This window comes from Penicillium digitatum, chromosome 3 (assembly GCF_016767815.1).
Source record: "Penicillium digitatum chromosome 3, complete sequence".
Taxonomy (NCBI): domain Eukaryota; kingdom Fungi; phylum Ascomycota; class Eurotiomycetes; order Eurotiales; family Aspergillaceae; genus Penicillium; species Penicillium digitatum.
This window is the reverse complement of record NC_089386.1, coordinates 1,595,373-1,616,367: the sequence shown is the minus strand read 5'-3', so window position 1 is coordinate 1,616,367 and position 20,995 is coordinate 1,595,373. Positions and strand designations below refer to the sequence as shown.

The 20,995-nt window shown below is 50.3% G+C and overlaps 8 protein-coding genes across 8 annotated transcripts; 5 read left to right on the top strand and 3 right to left on the bottom strand.

The window, feature by feature from the left end:
• Positions 1-327: 327 nt before the first annotated feature.
• Positions 328-1,923, top strand: Pdw03_8119 (TRNA(M5U54)methyltransferase; the record flags this gene model as incomplete). Its single annotated transcript, XM_014677770.1, has 1 exon — positions 328-1,923. The coding sequence occupies one exon, from the start codon at positions 328-330 to the stop codon at positions 1,921-1,923; it is 1,596 nt and encodes a 531-aa protein (XP_014533256.1).
• A 388-nt stretch (positions 1,924-2,311) lies between these two features.
• Positions 2,312-3,832, bottom strand: Pdw03_8118 (Arp2/3 complex subunit (Arp3), putative; the record flags this gene model as incomplete). Its single annotated transcript, XM_014677769.1, has 4 exons — positions 2,312-3,211; positions 3,282-3,637; positions 3,711-3,733; positions 3,798-3,832. 4 exons carry the CDS (start codon positions 3,830-3,832, stop codon positions 2,312-2,314), a joined length of 1,314 nt encoding a protein of 437 aa, XP_014533255.1.
• A 995-nt stretch (positions 3,833-4,827) lies between these two features.
• Pdw03_8117 (Peptidase T2, asparaginase 2) lies at positions 4,828-6,573 on the top strand (the record flags this gene model as incomplete). The annotated part of the gene is made up of 7 exons (XM_014677768.2): positions 4,828-4,934; positions 4,995-5,194; positions 5,251-6,126; positions 6,196-6,305; positions 6,361-6,374; positions 6,439-6,469; positions 6,532-6,573. The coding sequence occupies 7 exons, from the start codon at positions 4,828-4,830 to the stop codon at positions 6,571-6,573; spliced, it is 1,380 nt and encodes a 459-aa protein (XP_014533254.2).
• Positions 6,574-6,694: 121 nt separating this feature from the next.
• On the bottom strand, positions 6,695-8,308 carry Pdw03_8116 (Transcription factor TFIIH subunit Tfb4, putative; the record flags this gene model as incomplete). The annotated part of the gene is made up of 4 exons (XM_014677767.2): positions 6,695-6,825; positions 6,896-7,021; positions 7,094-8,203; positions 8,263-8,308. 4 exons carry the CDS (start codon positions 8,306-8,308, stop codon positions 6,695-6,697), a joined length of 1,413 nt encoding a protein of 470 aa, XP_014533253.2.
• Positions 8,309-9,424: 1,116 nt separating this feature from the next.
• Pdw03_8115 (Actin cytoskeleton organization protein (Cro1), putative) lies at positions 9,425-10,758 on the top strand (the record flags this gene model as incomplete). The annotated part of the gene is made up of 3 exons (XM_066101875.1): positions 9,425-9,505; positions 9,599-10,682; positions 10,754-10,758. The coding sequence occupies 3 exons, from the start codon at positions 9,425-9,427 to the stop codon at positions 10,756-10,758; spliced, it is 1,170 nt and encodes a 389-aa protein (XP_065956958.1).
• Positions 10,759-10,864: 106 nt separating this feature from the next.
• On the top strand, positions 10,865-12,034 carry Pdw03_8114 (Actin cytoskeleton organization protein (Cro1), putative; the record flags this gene model as incomplete). The annotated part of the gene is made up of 1 exon (XM_066101874.1): positions 10,865-12,034. One exon carries the CDS (start codon positions 10,865-10,867, stop codon positions 12,032-12,034), a length of 1,170 nt encoding a protein of 389 aa, XP_065956957.1.
• A 1,243-nt stretch (positions 12,035-13,277) lies between these two features.
• On the top strand, positions 13,278-17,093 carry Pdw03_8113 (Glycerophosphocholine phosphodiesterase Gde1, putative; the record flags this gene model as incomplete). The annotated part of the gene is made up of 4 exons (XM_014677765.1): positions 13,278-13,413; positions 13,500-16,334; positions 16,394-16,794; positions 16,860-17,093. The coding sequence occupies 4 exons, from the start codon at positions 13,278-13,280 to the stop codon at positions 17,091-17,093; spliced, it is 3,606 nt and encodes a 1,201-aa protein (XP_014533251.1).
• A 694-nt stretch (positions 17,094-17,787) lies between these two features.
• On the bottom strand, positions 17,788-18,994 carry Pdw03_8112 (Taurine catabolism dioxygenase TauD/TfdA; the record flags this gene model as incomplete). Its single annotated transcript, XM_066101873.1, has 4 exons — positions 17,788-18,116; positions 18,167-18,541; positions 18,600-18,800; positions 18,901-18,994. The coding sequence occupies 4 exons, from the start codon at positions 18,992-18,994 to the stop codon at positions 17,788-17,790; spliced, it is 999 nt and encodes a 332-aa protein (XP_065956956.1).
• Positions 18,995-20,995: the final 2,001 nt, after the last annotated feature.

Sequence of the window (20,995 nt, the reverse complement as noted above, 5' to 3'; positions counted from 1 at the left end):
CGCGGAATGCGGAGACAATTGGGGGACGCAAAGGCAAAAGAGGCCAGTCGGAGGTGAAGCGTCGGGATGAATTTCTTTCTTGCGGGCGGTCAGTATCCAACCAATCAACGACGCGTTAGATGCGTTTCCAATAAATTTCCTATTTGATGATTTTCGTTCCAGAAATTATTTCGCTGTCGCTTTTCACCTTATATGTTTGCAATACGGTCATCTGTTAGGCGCTTGACTTCATCTTTGTCTTCTCAGACACTAACGGCTCTTCAAGTGCGGCCGGCTTCCAAACTTTATTATCAACGCCGCTCAACGAATACGCCAATCCCCGCAATAATGCAGAACGGTCCTAAGAAACACTTCGACGGCAAGCGCAAGAAGGCGAAGGTCGACAAGAACAACAAGAGCAGTGGGCATGATGAGGTTCTAATTTGCGATATCAACCAGCTTCTGAAACGCAACGAAACCGAGCAGGACGGCGGCAGCGAGCCTATGTCCCTTCCCGAGAAGTTCACTGAGATTGATGTCAAGATTGTGGAGCTTTCGTCAACAGGCGATGGTCTAGCGCTCGCTGACAATGGGAGACATGTCTATGTTGTTCCATTCTCAGTCCCTGGAGACATTGTGCGGGTCAAACTGGTGAAGCATTTCGAATCATTGTCATACAGCTTGACCGATTTCGTCAAAGTGATCGAACCGGGTCCCCAGAGAAACGATGCGCTGATTGGATGCAAATACTTCGGGGAGTGTTCTGGGTGTCAGCTTCAGATGATGTCCTACGAGGACCAGCTTGCTCACAAACGGCGCATTGTGGAGAAGGCCTATGCAAATTTCTCTGGATTGATCCCGGAGCTTGTTCCTACCATTGGAGAAACCTTTGCTTCGCCAATGCAATTTGGATATCGCACAAAGCTCACGCCGCATTTCGCACATGGTGGCGCCGGCAAAGGCTCTAAGCAGGATGGTGAAGAACCGCAGGTCCCCCCGATTGGATTCACATACAAGAACCGACGACTTGACATGGACATCGAAGACTGTCCCCTGGGAACAGACATTGTGCGTCGCGGACTCACCAGTGAGAGGAAACGAGTTGCGGAGAACATCCGTTCTTACAAGCGAGGTGCCACTCTCCTGATGCGGGAATCGACCACACGAATCCCCAAAGATGCCTTGCCTACTCCGGAGGGTGAGACTCCCACTGTCGGCGGGATTGCCGTCACTCCCAACGCAGACACGGGCGATGTGATCCGCATCGAGCGCGAAAACTACATCGAAGAGAAGCGTTGCGTCACAGACAATAACGCCACTTCCTTCGAGTACGTCGACGACTACATTTTTAGCAACAAAGCAGGTGCCTTCTTCCAAAACAACAACTCAATTTTGTCCGGCTTCACGGAGTATATTCGTTCGCAAGCCATACCAGCAGGCAACGACAAAGACGCAAAGCCCATCAAATACCTCTTGGACGCGTACTCCGGCTCAGGCCTGTTCACAATTACCCTCTCCCCATTGTTCAAGTCCAGTCTCGGTGTTGATATTGGAGGCGATTCCATCGTTTCAGCACGTGAGAATGCTCGTGCAAACAATCTTCCCAATACAGGCTTCGCTGCTGCTGACGCCGCTACTCTCTTCAAGGATGTTCCCTACCCATCAGATCAGACATTGCTGGTTATTGACCCACCTCGCAAGGGTTGTTCAGAAGACTTCCTGCGCCAGATGCTTGATTTCAAGCCGCGTCGTGTTGTCTATGTCAGCTGTAACGTCCATACCCAGGCTCGCGACGTTGCTGTTATGGTGCAGGGTGATGAAAAGCAGAATGTTCGCTATGAGATTGAGAGCATACGTGGCTTTGATTTCTTCCCTCAGACCGGTCATGTCGAGGGTGTAGCTATCTTGAACCGTACCTCTTTCCCTCAGACTGAGACTGTTTGAGTGACGGAGTGTCTGAAAAGTAATGTTCTTGACTCAAGCCTTCGTGGGTTGTATATTTGTCTGATATTGCATACTTTGTGGCGTTCTGGGAGAAAAATGTCAAAAAGCATTATGGCAATTATGGATATGTGCACTGTTAATACATTTTCATTTTCGATTCACTCCAAGATATTCAGGCTACAGACTGCCCATTTGCTCTAAGTTGCAAATTGGCTTTGAGTCCACCGTAGAAATTGTCGATGAACACCGGCGCCAAGCCGCTTTGGGTAAAAGAAAATATAGAGAGCACCCCCGGAGGAAGAAAGAAGAGAGATAAACAAACTATGAACAAAAGGCTGAGCTACATCAATTGACAAATATCTGATGACAAGGTTCACCCATTTTCACCTTACGAGCTCCCCGGGCCACCGAGCAGCGCGAACCGCCGCACAATGCTGGGACCTATCTCGTCATACTCCGCCTTGGTGTGGCAGTAGCTTCGGAACTCAGGCGTCTGTCCCAGCAGACTACCTCCGAACCAGGGACCGTGACGCTGGCGCTTGTGGGTGACAACAGCGACATCAAGACCACCACTCCGTGCACCACCGCTACGAGCCTCGGAGGCACGGATTCGTGCATCCACCAAGTGACGAATGTCTCGCTGTAGACGACGGCCAAAGTCCTTGTACAAAGTAGAACCACCAGAGAGCACAATGTTCTTATAGAGACCTCTCCGGACATCAATGGGGGAGGACTGGATGACGCCGTCAACAACATTGGGAAGCGGGGTGAGGAAGTCGGACGAGTAAATTTCAGGATTGAAGAAGATTTCCGGGGCGAGGAAACGTTCGTATCCAATGTCGATGTTGATACTCCGCCCGTTCGGAGCAGTGACGGTGTGCTTCAGGAAGCGATCCGGTTCGCGGTCGTAACGTGCGAACTCCTTGACAATGTCGGGGCTGACGTAACAGTACTCTTCCTTCACTTTCTCTGCTGTCTTTAAGCTGCTGTCGGGCTCTCCACGGTCACGTAGCAAGCTCTGCACGAAATATGTGATATCTCGTCCGGCAATGGGGATGCTCTTGATGGAAGAGCCGATGACGTAGCCCTCAGCAACGGGGATAACGTGGGTAACACCATCACCCGAGTCAATGACTGTTCCAGTCAGGGACCGGTCCGTCACCTTCGAGGATGTCCACGAGGCAGCAAGGGCGAGCACTGCTTGCACAGCAATGTAAAGACCGGCGCAGTTGAACGACTCGAACATGATTTCGGCGGTGTTCTCGCGGTTCTCGGGAGGGTTGAGAGGCTACAATTCAGAAATGTCAGCTCCCATCGTGTTAAATGCAGCCAATTGGCAGTATTTGTAGTCGCCTTACAGGTTCAGTGAGTAGGAAGTAGTGGTCCTCAGGCTCCACGCGCAGATATTTGAAGATCGAGTTCGACCAGAATCGTTCCATGTGGTCCCAGTTCTCGACTTGTCCATGCCGGATCGGGTAATTAACTCCATATCCTGGTCCACTGCCCGCGGCCAGAGCTTCGTCGCCGATAAAGAAATCCAGATCCTCCGTGCCACGCTTCGCGGACAGGTTGGAGCTACCGCTGCCAGCGCCTAGGAAGGAGGGCTTGTTTGCGACCGGGGGCCGGCCCCCGGAGCTTCCAGTACTTCCAGCACCAGCCTTGGTTGCAATTGCGGTCGGAAATACAAATGAGGGGGAGTCGTTGCCAGCGAAACCTGGAATTGTGGAGGTAGCATGTCAGCCTAATCTGTGATCGCGAGCTCCCTAACCACTACAGAAAGGACATACCAAGCTTAGAATAACCAGTTCCACTAGAAAAAAAAAGCACAGAGTCAGCATTGAACATCATTTTGATCCTTGCAGCTGTGAACTTACTTGTCCATGACAACGGCTGGTGTTTGGGACGCCATGGCGGGTGGTTGGGCCTGGGCACGATAACAATGTAGTAAGGGGTTGAAACAAGAGTAGACAATTTATAAGAAAAGGCAACAATTAGGGAATCGGCTGAATCTCAAATGGAAGCCGAAATCACCCTGACTTCAAGGGACCAAGAGGACAAGCAGACAAGGCGGGGGGAGATGCAGTGCCCGGAGGTCAGATTACCTAAGGGGTCACACGTCAACCGGTGGATATCATGTGCCGGGAAGTATCAAAAGATCCTCAGGCCTCTGTCAAGGAGAAAGCAACCATCGAAGCTATGCCGTCTCGGTGATGCCAATTCTACCGTCTAATTCTGGCTGAAAAGTGAAACTTGATCAAAATGGCAAGAACGACCAGTGCTATGAGAACTCACATAAATTCGCAATATTCTCTTACTGTTCATTTACACACCTTCAATCCCTAAGACTATCATCCTTTCTCAGTCTTTCATTATTCCCGCATCATTATTTTCTGATGCGCGGGGCGCGTAAAGTGCTGCCCTTCGCTCTGTGTATTCTTTTCTCACCTCAACACGGATGGTCTCGCCGTAGGCTCTTGTCTTCTCTCGCATCACTCCCTGTACCAAAGTCGGCCATAGCATTAGAGCATTGGTTTCCAGTGGTTATCTAGCCTGAAAGTCCAGGCGGCCCCTCGCTCTCACTTGAAGTACAGAACGCACAACGAGCGTCTGCATTTTGATCAACAATCTACGAGTGCATTGCAGACGCGTCCAAGATCTGCCAGTTCACGCGTCGCATCAATATCTTCCCCTTGTCCCGATCTCGTGGCAACCGACGTATTATCCGCCTATCTGATTTGGGATATCATCTTTGATACTCGGACTCAATCGACGACGCTTACCTTGCGTCAAGATTCGAGACTTTTATGCGAGAAATCCTTTCTTTTTTTACACCGACCTGATATCTCGATCAATAGTGCACTATCCTATGCTAGATCCCAAATTGCACTTGCCGACCCTCTTGAAATGTCTCAAATGTCCAGGAATGAGGGCGTTTGTGCCATATTCATTCACGCCGGGGCGGGCTTCCACAGCCATGAGAATGAGCATAAGCATTTGAGGGCCTGTGAAATGTCAGTATTACTCGTTGATAAATTTGATGGTTTCAAAGCCTAACACGTGAAATGAAACAGAGCAGCGCTCAAGGCCATGGCATTCCTAAAGAGTGGTGGCACCGCCGTTGACGCCGTCGAAGCTGCCCTGATGGTGCTTGAAGATAACCCGATCACAAATGCAGGATTTGGAAGCAACTTGAACGCAAAGGGGGTAGTTGAAGGCGATGCATCAATTGTCGACCACAATGGGCTAAGTGGAGCGGTTGGGGCTGTGCCCAGTAAGTTTGTTGTATCTCTTTCTCGGAAAGTCTTGTCTAACCTGTTGAACCGCTAGACATCAAGAACCCTATCATGCTTGCTCGGAAGATTTATGACAAGTCCAATGTGCAGATGGGTATGTCAAGGGTACCCCCAAACTTCTTGGTCGGAGAAGGTGCCAAGGACTTTGCATGGGAGCATGGTATGGTGATCATTCCTGAAGAAGCCTTGGTCTCGCCCGTCGCTCTAGAGCGATACGAAGTATGGGCCGCAGAGGTAAATAATTATGAGAATGAAACCCGTGGCGAAGTGATTGACCCCTGGATTCGCCGGCCCATGACTCCCCTTGACACTCGTCTTGAACGTCTCGAGCGTGCTTCTCAATCAGGAGCTCACACTGCCATTCATGCAGTGGAGGAGGAAATTCGAACCCTGCCTGATCCAAGCCTTTTTGCAGATGTGAAGGGGCGCCCGCGAGCATCGCTGGAGCGTCAAACTCAGAAAAAGGCCAAGCTCTCAATTTCGCACCTACCTGTGCAGCCTGTCTCAGCTTGTTCACCATCTCGCGATGGCAGCCCCGATGCCGCAGAAAGTGAACAAGATGCGGAAGATGCGATCACGGACACTGTGGGCGCGATTGCCATCGACAAATATGGAAATATTGCAGCAGGATCTTCTTCTGGTGGCATTGGCATGAAGCACCGAGGTCGAATCGGACCTGCAGCCCTCATTGGCATTGGCACCCATGTTATTCCGCGAGACCCGACTGATCCGGATGGAACAACATGTGCAGTCGTTACATCTGGGACCGGAGAACTCATCGCTTCAACACTGGCAGCAAGCACCTGCGCGCAAAGGATGTACTACAGTCAGAAGATGGGCGACAATGGTATATTTACCCAGGTGATGGAGGAAGATGCCCTCAAAGCATGGATGAAAAGGGAGTTTAACGGTGCGCTTTCTGTCTCTTTTACTGCCATAATTTTCCAACGCTAACACAAAGTTTGCGTTTGCCTGTTAGAACACAGCGCCGTGAGTAACAGCATACTGTTTGGGGCCCTGGGGGTGGTCGTTGTGAAGAAAAACAATTCCGGCATCGAACTCTACTTTGCTCACAATACTGACTCCTTCGTGAGTCTCTCACTCCTGTAACTGTGCCAGACTGGTGGCTAAACATGTCTCGCAGGCCATTGCCTCTATGTCCAGCAATTCAAAAAGACCGTCTTGTCTAATGTCGCGAGGCTCCCGCGGAACCATTGCTCAGGGAGGTTGCCGAATCAGGTTTCCAGAACACTGCAAGTTTCATTGTCAAATTGAATATACAAGTTGTGAGTACTGACACACAAAATTTGATCAGAATTGCAATGCACCCTGGATGAGGACTACAACTATGTTGTAGCGAAGCCTCTTTGCTCCGCCGACTTCTGGTCTGTTTGGTACTTATTAATGGACGAGGTGGTTTCCACCCTCAACCACCTGTATCTGCTTCAGTCTACCTCATCCCCTTTCCGTTCTCTGCATTACGATACCCAATTCCCTGTTGTGGTTCTTGGCATTGCCACACCAATGATCCGCTTGCATGGTGACAAGATCACAAGACGAGCGACTGTTTTCATGGCTCTTTCTTGCTGTCTCTGGACGGTCTGCTTCTCTGAGACCCGGCGCCGACGATGTGATCAGAGTTTGTTTTAAAAAGCCCCGGCGTTCCTTCCTGTGCGTACCTACTCGTTTCACGCTATTAAAATGAGAGCCGTCCCAAATGATTTCCTTGTAAACCGGCTGCATGTAGTGTTGCTCATCTCGTAGCATCAAGCCAATTTGTGTTCCAGGAGTAATGCCAACACGCGCTTGGTAGATTCAGGTCTCGTCATAGTGTTTTCCCTAACGACATAACCTTGCACGGAAGAGATATCAAGGACCCGGCGTAGGTGTTGATATGGGCGTCCCCGTCGTGGATGTCCCATTAACACGCTTCTTCTTCTTCTTTTTCCTTGGCAATAGAGCTGGCTTGGCATTATCTCCGATGTCTAGATGCGTGCCACAAGTCATGCAATCACTACCAGGGGGCGGTCCGCAGAAAATACTGAGACAAATGGAGCACACAAAGCCAACATCAACCACCCGGCGATGACAAAAGCAAGCAGCCCGGAAATCAACATCCACCCGCGTGGGAAGAACCAGATGGCGACGCGAGCGCTGATCCGGTAAGAACGCCATCATCAGATACTGCAGCAGGCCTCGTGGCTCGGCAAGCGCCATATAAACACCCTTGGTAGCATCAGACGCCTGCTGCAGGAAGACCGCATCGCCACTAAGCTTGCACACATCGATGGGGATGTTCAAGCGCTGGCAGGCGAAGATGCTGTTCATGATAGGGATATACTGGTGTGCGGCGTCGGTAGACCCGCTCACAGAAATGACCAAGATGCGACTCTGCAGCCGCTCATCCTCGTTCGAGGCGGAGTACCGATTCACAGATGCGCTCGTGCCACCGCCGTGTCCGTTTCCATTGCCGTTGCCGTTGCCATTGCCATTGCCATCGGCTGCTGCGTCTTCGTTGTTGGTGCCGCCATGCTCCTCCGCCCAGGCGAGCGCGCGTCGGTTCGTGTGGCTCAGGGCGAGTGTTAGCGCGCCTGCTAGCATCGTGGACATGTTGCCACGTAGATCGTCGCCAGTTGTTGAGTCCATTAGCTCTTTGAGGTTGCGGGTGACTTGTTCTTCGACAATACGGAAGGGACGGTATTTGTTCGTTTCGGGGGGTTGGGTGTCGCTTGCGCCATTCATTGCGACGTCGCTGTCATGGTCGGCGGTACGGTTCCGGGGTGCATTGTGGGATGGGTAGAGCCATGCTGCTTTTTGGCAGTGCGATGCGACTACGGCGACTTCGTTGGCATAGTTGCAGGCTAGGTGGGCGTTGATGAAGACTAGGATATTGGCGATTGCTTTGGAGAGTGGGAGAGAGTGTTCGAGGATAGCCCAGGCGTGTGGGTTTGTGTCGATGACTATTGTGAGCAGGGACGGGGAGAGGTCTAATTGGCGACACAGTTAGCTAGTTTTTCGTTTCTTATAGATGGCAGAGAATACGGACCCGTAGCTCCTAACTCATAATGCTCCGAGGCATCCACGGAATTCATTGCGTTGAGACAGGGGAATTATTCGAGGCCAGTGTTCATAATTGTGGGCTGTGGCTCTCTCAGATTGATGACACGCCGGTTTAACTGGAATCCGAGGTGCTGCCTGTACAGCTAGGATTTTTTTTGAAGTCTAAGCTCTGTCCAGCAGAGCTCGGGATGTCTGTTGAGGATCTTGAAGCGATAAGCCAATCACGGGGTGATAACAACTGCTGTAGCTTCCAGGGCGCCGATATATATCTTGTAAATATTTTGACATACAACGCCAACCAATGTCCGGACTTGCATTGTCTACGTTTAATTTTACCTCGCAATTCTTAACTGACTCATTGGGATCTTCGACCGACTCACAAGTAATTCGGAACCTAGACTGGAACCCAACATTCCAATCGGATTGACTTCCACACCGTGAAGCCTTGGGTGACTAAAATTACCTCGAATTTATGAGCATCAATTGTTTGAGTTCTCTGTTCGGTCAATTTGAAATACAACATACAGGATGTTTTACCTCTTGGCATATCCCTTGAATGCGCCAAGATGAGACTATTGCATGTGATGTTCTCTAGTAAGTTTCAAGGATACCTTGAGTATCTACACGAATAGCCCTAGTAAGATCGGAGTGCATAGGAGATGCCTTGACCTTGGAATATGACTTCCGGGATTGTAACACAAAACTAACAAAAGGACTACCTCCAGGTAAGCCGAGTAAAGGCTTATCGAGAACGTGACGGTGTTCGTTGCTGTGGTTGGTGTCTTATCGGGCCAATTGATAATGGCGATTCGTGAAAGAAAATGGGCGTACAACTGTAAGATCCAGTTTTTGACATTGTACTCTCGATCCGGGGAAAAGTACATTGTGTCATTAAGAAATCAAATAGGCCAACACGGCAAACCGACATATAAAGGATATTCAATATCAATCATCATTCTTCTTCCAACACCTCCTTTTTCCCTTTCCCCATAAAAAGCGGTTGTCCGTTCCCACCTTATCGATCATCTTTCTCCGCTCCGCCCTCCCCTCACCCAGAAAAAAAAAAAAAAGGCTGCTCCCATCCACTTCAACTACATTGAACCACAACTGGAGACTTGATTTCTGGTCGTCTCTCGCGCAACCCTGCAATGGTTCAAGCAACGGGCGAAGAGCGCGCTGTACACCTGGCCCAAGAGGCTGTCGACCTGGTCGACGCGGGCCACCGAGAGGTCGGTGATCTATTTCTTGACCCCCCCCCCCCCCCCCCCCCCCCCCCCCCAAAAGGAAGCTAGCGGAATACTGACATGCAGCTTACTAACTAGGCTGCTTCCCGGAATCTTAGAGAAGCTCTTTCACTCGCCCCCGAAAACCCTCAAGTGAAGGCCGCCTTCCTGAAAGTTCAGCATGAAGACAAAGACGGTCACCAGCTTCTCGATCTCTGCCGCCGATACACCACACAAAATGATGAAAATGCCGGCAAAGAAGCTGCTAATTATCTTGGAACCGATGGCCTGAAATCCCCGGACGCTGTTGCCTTGGAATGCCTCAAATTGTTGCTCGCACAGCGCCCCCACTCTCTATCAACGACACAGGATGAGATCATATCTGGGTTGGTGCGACAGCACGTCAGTGTCCGACAATACTTCTCTACACAGCTCCAGACTTCTGTTACTGCATTCTTCGATGAGATATATGATCGGGGCGATGGAGCAGCGGTGTGTCTGGACACAGTGGTGTTAGACCCCACCGTATGGATTTCAGAGGAAACAAGATCCCACTGCGAGAGTGAACTCTTTCAGCTTTTCATTGCCAAGTTGATGGAATCAGGCCATGATCTTGATGGTCGCTCTTTGAAGGGAATTACTCGATTACTCGCTGTCCACGCCGTCGAACTCGAACATTTGATCGACGATGAAGGGCTCGAGGTTATCCTCTCATCCTTGGACAACCGATTGCCGCTAGAAGTTCGGAGCCAGGCGACCTTGGCGACCGCGAAATATCTCGAGGTCGCCAAGGAGGCGGGCGAGAAAAAGCTTTTGACACTGGTCATGTCCATTCTTGGCAAAGGGCGTGTCAGCGATCTTATCGTTGCTTTCTCTGCGGTGGCCGCGATCTTCCCCGTGGCTCCCTCCGCAGCTGCCAATCTGTTCTTATCGGAGGAATTCATGACCTTCCTCATGCCAATGGCATCCCGAGAGACCAAGAGCAAGAAGGTAGAACTGCCCGTGTTGGAACTTCTTAATGCGGCTTGCATCAACCGTCCATGCCGCGAGGCTGTCTCAAAGAAATTTGGGGAGTGGTTGTCACACGTCCTGACCAATGGAAGTGATAGTTGCTCGGAATTGGCTGCAGTGGCCCTGGCGAAGATCCGGGCATCCGAGCCCGAGAAATCCTCGACTGGCAACGGTAAGGTCTTGGAACAAGACAGCGAGTCTGAACTAGTTCACCGATTCATGGGACTGATGTCTGAACAAAAGGTTGAACACAACTCCCACGCAATCGAAGGATTGGCTTATACTTCGGTCAAGTCGTCCGTCAAGGATCAACTTGCCAATGACTCGGTTTTCCTACAAAACTTCATTACGGCCATGAAACAGAAAACCAACGACTCATCTGCGCTCTATGGTGGCTTGATGGTAATTTTAAATCTTACCAAATTCTTACCCAACTTGTCTGAAGAGCAAAAGAAGATGGCACAGCTGAAGGACTATGCGGACCCGTCTACCGGAAAGATAAAGGCGGCACCAGAAATAGACATCCGAGATGAAGAGGATGCTGTCCTGGTACGATGTGCTGCCGTTATCGATGCGGGCATCATGACTCTGCTCGTTGAATGCGGCCGGATCTCCTTGCCTTCCACCAATGAGCTCACAGCAAAGATTCTGCTATCATTGACAAGGCCTCAAAAATCCCGCGGTACACTGGCCCAGCAAGGTGCGGTGAAGCTGCTACTCGGCCTTGCAGCCCCAAAACAGAGTAGCGCTGGCCCTGTAACGAACGAAACGACACGCATTGCATCCCATGCGTTGGCTCGCATCCTCATCTCCGTTGATCCTTCACATGTTTTCCCATCATCTGGATTTCCCCAGGTTACATCCGCCGTTCGCCCGCTTCTCTCCCTTCTCTCATCACTCGACACTGCCTCACTCTCCGCCGACCAACCCCGCGACCTACTCCCAGTATTCGAAAGTCTCCTAGCTCTGACAAATCTCGCTTCGTATCCGTATGACGACTCCGCCCCAGAACTCACAGTCCGGGAAGGCTGGTCTGCAGTAGAAGATCTGCTTTTGTCTAGCAATACTCGAGTTCAGCGAGCTGCCTGCGAACTCGTCTGTAACCTGATGACTTGCGAGTCCGGTGTTATCAAGTTCGCGGATGGCTCCAAGCAAGCGGCTCAACGTCTCCACATTCTGCTGGCTCTGACCGATGCCGACGACACTCCGACGCGACGGGCTGCCGGCGGAGCTCTTGCGATGTTGACGGAGTTCGATGCCGCCATAGCAGCTATCCTGGACCGACCACGGGGTGTTGAGCTGCTTTTGGGATTGTGCCAGGAAGAAGACGATGCCTTGGTTCACCGAGGCGTGGTTTGTGTGCGTAACTTCACTTGCGTCGCGACAGGTGACATCGGAGCCCGCGCCAAAGCTGCCGTTCGTGTCGCAGGAGGAATTGATGCTCTCACTGCGTGTCTCAAGAAGACGAGGAACCAAGCGGTGCTACAGGCCGGGGTAGAGGCCTTGAAACCGCTGATCCAATGACAGACATGACCGTTCAATGTCTTTAATTTCTGAGCAGACTCTTTTAACGTTTTCCATTTGCATGTATGTGGTTTTGGGACGGACTGGCTGATCCAGAGGAGTTTTTTTTTTCTTTGCGATTTTTGCACCTTTTTTCATGTCTTTTTAGTGAGTGTCCGAGATGACCTCCTGATCACGAGCACAGCGACGGATTTAGCGACTGCTTTTTTCTTAGGACGCCTAAGGGAGGCGTCCAATCTGTGGAAGCACACAGAGTGCAATGGGTCCCATGCTAGCCTTTTGACATAGAATTATGAATGGCTCGGTCTTACCCCCAATTTCTGATATGAGCACCTGACTATCAATCTAACTCCCAACCACATGTCACCAAACCTGTGGCGCTGCTGTAGTTCTATGGTGTAGGGTCACGGGGACTCCCCGTATGGATCCCTGGAACTTTCAACCATTCAAGCTCCTAGGAACTTCACCGACATTTCTCGATAGGTTCTAGTTGAATCTCTTTTTATCTCTTGAAGGTCACAGAGCACTTCTATATAGGAGGATCCGGGGTCGGACAAAGACTTGATGCCGATCCCGTGTGCTGCATCTGGGGGCTAAGAGGTGGTCTCCTCTCCCAGAGACGGAAGATCCACCCAAATTTTCGTGAGCTTCCGGAAGCCATTCCACACCGCAAATTTGCATAGTGAATTATAGTACGGAGTAAAGACAGTTGAGATACACTTTCAAGGTTAGCTTGGCGGATATAAATAAGACCGTACCGTGAAGGGCGCCCCCGTGGGTCGACAAATCATGTTCAATCCATCGCGCACACCTTTAAGCGGTTCGCCTTCCTAAGCTCACTGGACTTTCTCCTTACACAACTTCTTGGCAAGCTCTTAGTTTCTTCGACCTATCCTCATCCTTATTCACTAGGTGTGCAAAGTATCCCTTCCAAATTCCCGACACTCTCAGACAGGTACAGTCAGGTGCACCTTGGAGCTCTGTCTCGTTGTCTTTCTCCCTTTGATCATTCCTCTTCTCCCTACTCCCTCACATACACATCTCAAATGGCGTGGTTCATTTCTTCCATTGCCTGCGTTCGGCCGCTCACCTGATCGCTTCCTCGTGACACTCAGGTTGAAATCGCCGCGAATTCCCTCCGATTGGAGACCCCGGACACCGTTGGAAATTGCAGATCAAGTGTGGACTTGGAAAGGATTGTGGTTGTGAACCGAATACTAGTGGAACTGTTGATCTCGCCAGTATGAAATTCGGCCGCAATTTGTCGCAATTCACGGTTCCCGAGTGGAGCACCTCCTATATCAAGTACAAGGCCCTGAAGAAGCTTATCAAGTCTGCTGCTGAGCAGATCAAAGCGGGACAAAATCCGGATTTGGCTGGTAAGTTTGGTAGTTCGTTTTCTTGGATTTACCATTTTGAACCATCAAATGCCCTTCTGGCCAGGCCTTTGTGTTGATGCTTATAGGTTTCTTCTACAACCTCGACCGAAATGTTGAAGATGTCGATTATTTCTACAACAAGAAGTATGCCGAGTTCGCCCGCCGCTTGAAGTTGCTCGAGGAGCGCTATGGTTATTCCATGGAGGGTCACCATCCTCTCGAACCCGAGGATCGGCATGACCTGCGCGAGGCCCTTTTGGATCTGCGATACCACTTGCGCCGCTTACAATGGTATGGTGAAGTCAATCGACGTGGCTTCGTCAAGATTACCAAAAAGTTGGATAAGAAGGTTGGTGCGCAGGCCCAAAAGCGTTATCTAGAGACTAAGGTCGACCCCACTTCGTTCGCCTCCAATGAACGCGTCTTCAAGTCTCAGGATCGAATCAATTCTTGGATGGCCATCATTACCGACCAGTCAAAGGCTGACGATAAGGCGTCCGATGACGCGAGCTCCACCCATTCTTCCCTCTCATTGAAGCGTGGCTCAACTAGGCCTTATCTTAACCTGCCCGCCAGCATTGTCACTGCCGTGGATGACGCGCTGCGCAAGGATGACACACATGTCTTCCTCGAATTACTCGAGAATTTGAAGGTTACTGCAGACGAAGCGGGAGAAACGGTTTACGCTAGGGTTCTCAGAACCCTGATTCAGCGCTCCATCCTTCATCGTTCACGGGCTGCTCTGACCCTTCTCCTGACTCGGGTTGACACCCTAGAAGAGGACGATGATATCAATCGACGTAACTGCCTTCACCGTCTGGTCATTTCCATTGGCCGTGAGCAGCCCACGACAGACTCCGAGCCCGCGGCGTCGATGGTGCTCAACTTCCCTTCGGAGACTGCCCGCTACATCACGCCCGCGGCGCCTCCGACCCTCCAACCGCCTCGTCCTGTAGTCAAAGAGGAGCACATGCCCCAGCAGCTGGATCGCGATGATTCTGCCGTTACTCACTTCCAGTTTCTACTGGACTCGCTGCGTCCCGACCAGCGTGAGTCTTTGATGGCCAAGGACCTTTCTGGACGCACTCCTTTACACTACGCGGCGCAATATGGTTTCAAGGTCGTGTGTGAAGTGATCATTGAGCATCTCATAGAATGGGGCATGTTCGATGTTAGCGATGGGATCGACGGCCCTCTCTGGCAGGACAATGACGGTTGGGCCCCGCTTCATTTAAGTGTTGTAGGGGGCCACCCTAAAACTACCCGGTGTCTCTTGGATGCTGAAAAGGAGAATGATCCCTCGCAGGAACGAAGCACCATCCGAAAACAGGTTTCCAAGTCTAGTGCAGTACTGGCACTAGCGACCAAGGCCAACTTTATTGATATTGTTCAGCTTCTGGTAGATGCCGGTGTGGATATCAATTACCAGGATGAACAGGGTGAGACTGCATTGCATGTTGCCGCTCGATTTGGCCATGACGAGTGCGCGCAAATTCTGCTGGATGGCAGCGACGACCAGAAAGCAGACATCGAATTAGCCGAAAAAACGTATAGCTGGACACCACTCTTCATTGCCTGCGTGGATGGATGTCTGAGTGTGGCTAAAATGCTTGTTTCCGCTGGCGCAGACGTGGAGCGTTTCGATTCCTCTGGCTGGACGGCTAAGGAGCATGCAGCCCTCCGAGGCCATCTTGACATTGCACGGTGCTTGGCAGAAGTTAGCCCCGGCCCTCCTGCTACCGAGCTCGACTTTTCATCGTCTACTCCAAACCTCACTGGTTCAGAATCTTCTTCGCCTCCGATTCAGTCGTCCCTCACTGATCGTAGGTCGAATGCGCCAGGCCCAACCTCTGGGGGCTCTGGCACACGGACTACTGAACCCATCAAGACCTTTGGACACAGGTATCTCACCAATGAGAGCATGATCTTGGTCAGTCTGGGAACCATGGACATGCGCGAGCCGCTTGAGACCGTCAGCCTCGACCGCATTCCGATGGAGAATGCACACGCCACCCAGCTAGACACGTCTTTGTCGATGGTGATAACTGCTAGCGGTGCACACGGCGAGCCGGAGGTGATTGATTTGCCCGTGCAAGACAACATCTCAACCGAGCCAATCGTCTTCCACACTACCGATCCTAGCAAAGTGCGTCTACTTTTCGACCTGGTTCCTACCTATGCAGGCTCGAAGGAGAAGATCGTTGGCCGGGGTGTCGCTCTGCTTTCTAGCATCAAGCCCACTGTGGGGTCGCACCGAATTAACCTCAAGGGTGATTCCACTGTTCCAATTGTTGCCGCGAATACCCTTGAGGTGATCGGGTCTGTGACTTTCAACTTCCTCATCATCACCCCCTTCAAGCACCCAAAAATGTCTATCGCTGGCAACCAGACCTATTGGCGCTCAATGAGCTCAACCATGGTCATTGGACACCGTGGGCTGGGTAAGAACATGCCGGGCCGCAATTCGCTGCAGTTGGGCGAGAACACTGTGCAGTCCTTCATCGCTGCGGCCAATCTGGGAGCCTCTTATGTTGAGTTCGATGTGCAGCTCACAAAGGACCATGTCCCTGTAATCTACCACGACTTCCTGGTCAGCGAGACGGGCATCGATGCGCCTGTTCATACAATGACGCTCGATCAATTTCTCGAGTTGGGCATCGGACGTTACCGCCACGCCTTGCCCGGATCTGTCAAAGCCAACGGCGAAGCATCTGAGTATGGTCCGCGCCAGCGCTCAATGTCCGTCGGCGGCTCCGAGTACAACCCCGCCGAACTCACCGAGAAGATCAAGCACACACGCGACTTCAAGAAGAAGGGATTTAAGGGCAATACCCGCGGTGAGCACATCCAGGCACCATTCGCCACTTTGGAGGAATTATTCACGAAGATCCCGAAACCTGTCGGATTTAACATCGAACTGAGTGAGTTACTAGAGCTTTACGAAGAACATGTATTCCATCGATCTAACCAGGGTTGCTAGAATATCCCATGCTCCACGAGAGCGAGGAGGAAGAAATGGACACCTACGCAGTGGAACTGAACTCCTTCGTCGACACTATCCTGACGACGGTCTATGACCTGGGAAGCGGCCGCGACATGCTGTTCTCCAGCTTTAACCCAGATATCTGTCTTCTGTTGTCTTTCAAGCAGCCTTCCATTCCCGTTCTCTTCCTGACCGACGCAGGCGCTTCCCCGGTCGGCGACATTCGCGCCAGTAGCTTGCAGGAGGCTATTCGGTTTGCCTCGCGATGGAATCTTCTTGGAATCGTCACCCAGGCTGAGCCCTTAGTTCTCTGCCCGCGGCTAGTCCGTATCGTCAAGGAATCTGGTCTTGTGTGTGTCTCTTACGGAACGCTCAACAATGACGGCGACAATGTCGACGTAAGTATTCTCTTTTTCATGTCCCCCAAACTCTAAACAACCATCTTACCACTTTAATTGTGTAGTACCAAGTCTCCGAAGGCATCGACGCCGTTATCGTCGACTCCGTACTCGGAATCACCAACGGCCTCATCCAACGCCAGGGCAAGGGTGACCGCACACCGGGCCCATCACCCAATCCTTCGGCCGTCAGTGACCAGGCAGCTGACTCTGCTAAGGGCACTGTCGCAGTTCCTACTCTCGATCGGGTGAACCAAACTAACCTCTCACCGGATGTGATTCCCTCTACCCTTCTATAATAATCGCATTGTGATGTATCATCTTAATCTGTCCTGGGGAATTGTGATTTATCGGTATATGATGTCAATAGTTTGCATTCGGCTTTTACCAGCTTCAACAGCTGTCAATGCCAGTTGTTTTTGACAGTCTGTTTATGTGGTGCTCTCTCCGGGTTTCCCTATAGCTTGAAGGATAAAAAGCCATTGCGTTGTCTACACAACGACAGCAGCATTCTAATAGTTTTCTACACACAATTCGGCCAATGAATTTTCCCAAATCGTGAGTCACGGCCAAAGCACTTTCCTACAAGATTGGATGGATTTTTTCACCGAATTGTAAATCCATGCAATATCACTTATGCCAAATGCGGAGAAGTGAAGTCTTCCCACTTAGCATCTCTACCATAAGCTAAGGGAAGAATGAGCTCTACAAAGATAGTTCTTCGTGTAAAGCTACAGGTACATCGAACAACGACCAGATAAATAAATCTGTAGATATGGAGATGAACCGTGGAAGACAAATCCACGTGTTCCAGGCTCTCTTGGCGCCAAGACAGGAGTGCGGGGCCGTTGTCGGGGATACTCCTTGCGTGCAAATGTAGATGTAGTTAGATTTCTTTTCTATGTCATGTAGTACGGTCTCTGCTAGGTTTCTTATTAAATAGGTAGACTGCGATGAAGCCTCACGTAACGATCGTATGGTCCTTACCGGATGCTAGGGCCTAATATCTATGCTGCTGCAAAGACATATGTATGTTGTGGTGATGTTCTGTTTGTCCTGATGATCTTTTTGGCCGATGAAGAAAGCCCAGATTGAGGACACACATGGTACGAGTCTATCAGGCCAAGCGAGAACCTCGCAGTGCATTTCCTCTTTGTTGCATTTGGTTGACGGATCTTTGGCGAGCGCCTCCCGTCTTCCAATGCTCTTGGGATCCAGATATGGCCTCTCTCCAAGGCCGACAGCACGATGTCCAGTGCGTGGGCCAAGCCCGTCATAATCCCAAGTGGCTGCGTGATATACCGATCGATTGTCCCAGATAGCTATGACACCAGTCAGATCAGGCATTTACCAGTTTCCACGGGGAACATACCAAGATCGTTCGGGGTCAGCCAGCGATTGCGTACCTGCAGGTCATGGTTCTCAACAATCAGAGTGACAAACCAGTCGAGCAGATGACGGCTTTCCTCCTCGGAGACACCATTGACCTTTTGCACGTGTGAGCCAACAGCGATAACACTCTTCCATCCGGTGACAGGGTTAGTCCGGATGACAGGGTGCTCAGCAATTAGTGCCTCTCCAACATTCTCGGGTGCACCACGAGGACCAACGTGGATATGGAAATTGTTGCGTTTAGCTATTTCATTGAACTCAGGTTGCGCATAGGTTGCGGTTAAGCTCTCCAGGAACTTCTGGTAGGGCTCAGAGATACGATCATAAACTTCATAGCCTGAGGCCCATAGGGTATCTAGAACAGGATAAATGTCTGTGGACAGTCATCGAGAGAGCTTGCAAAGAGGTCTTACCACCACCAGCTTGGGGAAGCTCTGTGAGACGCAAGAGAGTGTAATTGCTAGGAATGGGCTCAAAGGTAATGTCACTGTGCCACTCTCTGCGCGCGCTCTGCTTTCGGGAGTTTCTGCTCTTGTACAGCTTTTTCCGGCCTACGGAGCTGATCACACTAATTTCATCGTCCTTGACCCCATGTTCCCGCCCCGAATTTGCTACTGGATAGATGTGCAGCCCAGATGTGCTTGGCTTTCCGGAGAGTTCACCAAGTCTTTGGACTAACTCCGTTTGCAAGTCGGTATCTACCTACCTACCTACCTACCAATAATCCCGGCTTTTTTTCCATCGCCTCATCAACTTCGCTTTTCTGGGGCTGGAGGATGTTGACATTCTCGACAATCAAGAAGCACATTGAAGAGTGAGGAAGAGGTTCCCTTGCGTCCGAGGTTCAAGGAAAACAAGGGGTATATATATGTGGAACGAAATACAGCGTATTTTTCCACTAGACCTTAACAAAAACCAAGGTTCCTGTTTCTGGCCTAGGGGGGCTATATTTGAGGTTTGACAATATTTCTTGTTCTGAGGCGGATGGAGCTCAGGCGTTTACGTCAGTATATTTGTTCAACTAGGTAGTTAGCACAGCCACTATACAACTACCCGCCGGGATCTCACTTTACGTGGCTCCATCCTCTGTTTTTATTCAAACCGAGCTTCAGAGCTAGCTTTCTGATTGGCCTGGATCCACTTATTACTGTGATTCGATCTTGCCCATACGACTCAGCGATTGGTCGGAGTAGAACAAAGATCTGGAGAAAAATGTAAATATCCCGCAGTTTAGCATTGATTTGTGATACACCATGATTTGTCTCATCAACTGCTTGTGGTTGCTGCAATGCTCTAGCTTAATTCTTTTGACGGAGTGGGGGCCTAAGATCGATGGTCCAAGAAAAAGACTGACAGGGCAGCAAAATACCCAAAGGGCATGGAAATAACCAGGAAAATAGTGAACGCCTCAAACATTAAACCAACATCCAATTGGCGACACAGGTTTGGTCATTCCTATCCACAAACCAAATGTCGTCGCGGTGCTATGCCCTTTGCCTCTCCATTGCGCGGGTGCCCTCTCTTCCTAGTTCTTAACGTCCTTCTTGTACCCAGGAGCCCTCTCTCTTCAATTGGCTCCTAGCTTTTATCTTCGCTACCCAGTTTTCAACAATAGTAACAGCGCCAAAAGGCGAGTTCTTCTGCTCTAATAGGAACGATGAAACTTTAGCTAGACTGAAAACTTGGTCTGGCACCTTGGAAGCAAAGTTGTTAGTAAGTCTCTCAATCGCCTCTTTGACTCCTTGTGGTTTGCCGTCTGCTTGAAGACCGTGTGAAATAGTTGAGTAGAAATCTTCCTATCGGCAAGCTGGAAATGCACTTTCTTATCTACGCGGCTAGCCCGAATGAGTGCTTTAATCTAGATATTCGATATAATTGGTCGTCATAATAAGTACCCGACCTTCTTGAGACTACACACCGTCAAGAACATTCAGAAGACCGGATAGGGTGACTACAGAGGTTGACTTATCCTCTTGGTCTGTATCGGAGTCGTCCCTACGCCCCATCCCAGCGGCGTCCACGTCCTCTAGGAGAACGATATAGTGCGGCGGAAGCTCAGAAAATAGCTTCATCAGCTTACTATGAGAAATTTCTAACAGTTAAAGCTGGATTTTCCGGTTCCAGGAGGTCCATATAAAAGGAATCCCCGTTGGTAGGGGATATCGCGGTCGACGTACCACTTCTATATATCTTAATTTAGGAAGTCCTTCATATCTCTTAGAAGGCCATCTTAAACTTCCTTATCTATAGTGACCGTTAAGACGGGACGAACTGGCCTCAATCTAGTTTTCTTCCAGTCCCCTTTGCGGTGCTTAAAGACAGTGATCTTTTTATCAATGTTGTTAAGGTAATTTCCTCGGCACTCTTTAATAAGCTATTTAAGAATATTTAGATAAAGGCCAATAGAGGAGATATAGATGTCTTCTCGATAGTCTCTAACAGCGCAGTGAAGTATAAGCAGGTATCCCTTATACCAAAAAGGAAAAGATCTATCCTAAGGCGAAAATGTCAAAGGCTTTTTCTTTTCTCCGGTTTGGGTAGTTATTCGCTATAGAGATCTCACACGAGCAATTATTAAGTGAGCGTTGCGGACAAACGGTTGGTAGGCTATCCAGTCGACTAGCATGTCGTACGCTTCGTCATAATATAAGACATGAATTGTTAAAGCTACTGGCTGTCAGACTCATCTCATCACAAAGGAAGAATTACGAACTGAAGTAGCTTCTCACTAGCTCCCCAACATAGTGGACTGCATAGCGAGTGAAGAGGACAAGCATTCCTAAGGTGCAAAGGAGCCGAGTGTAGCTAT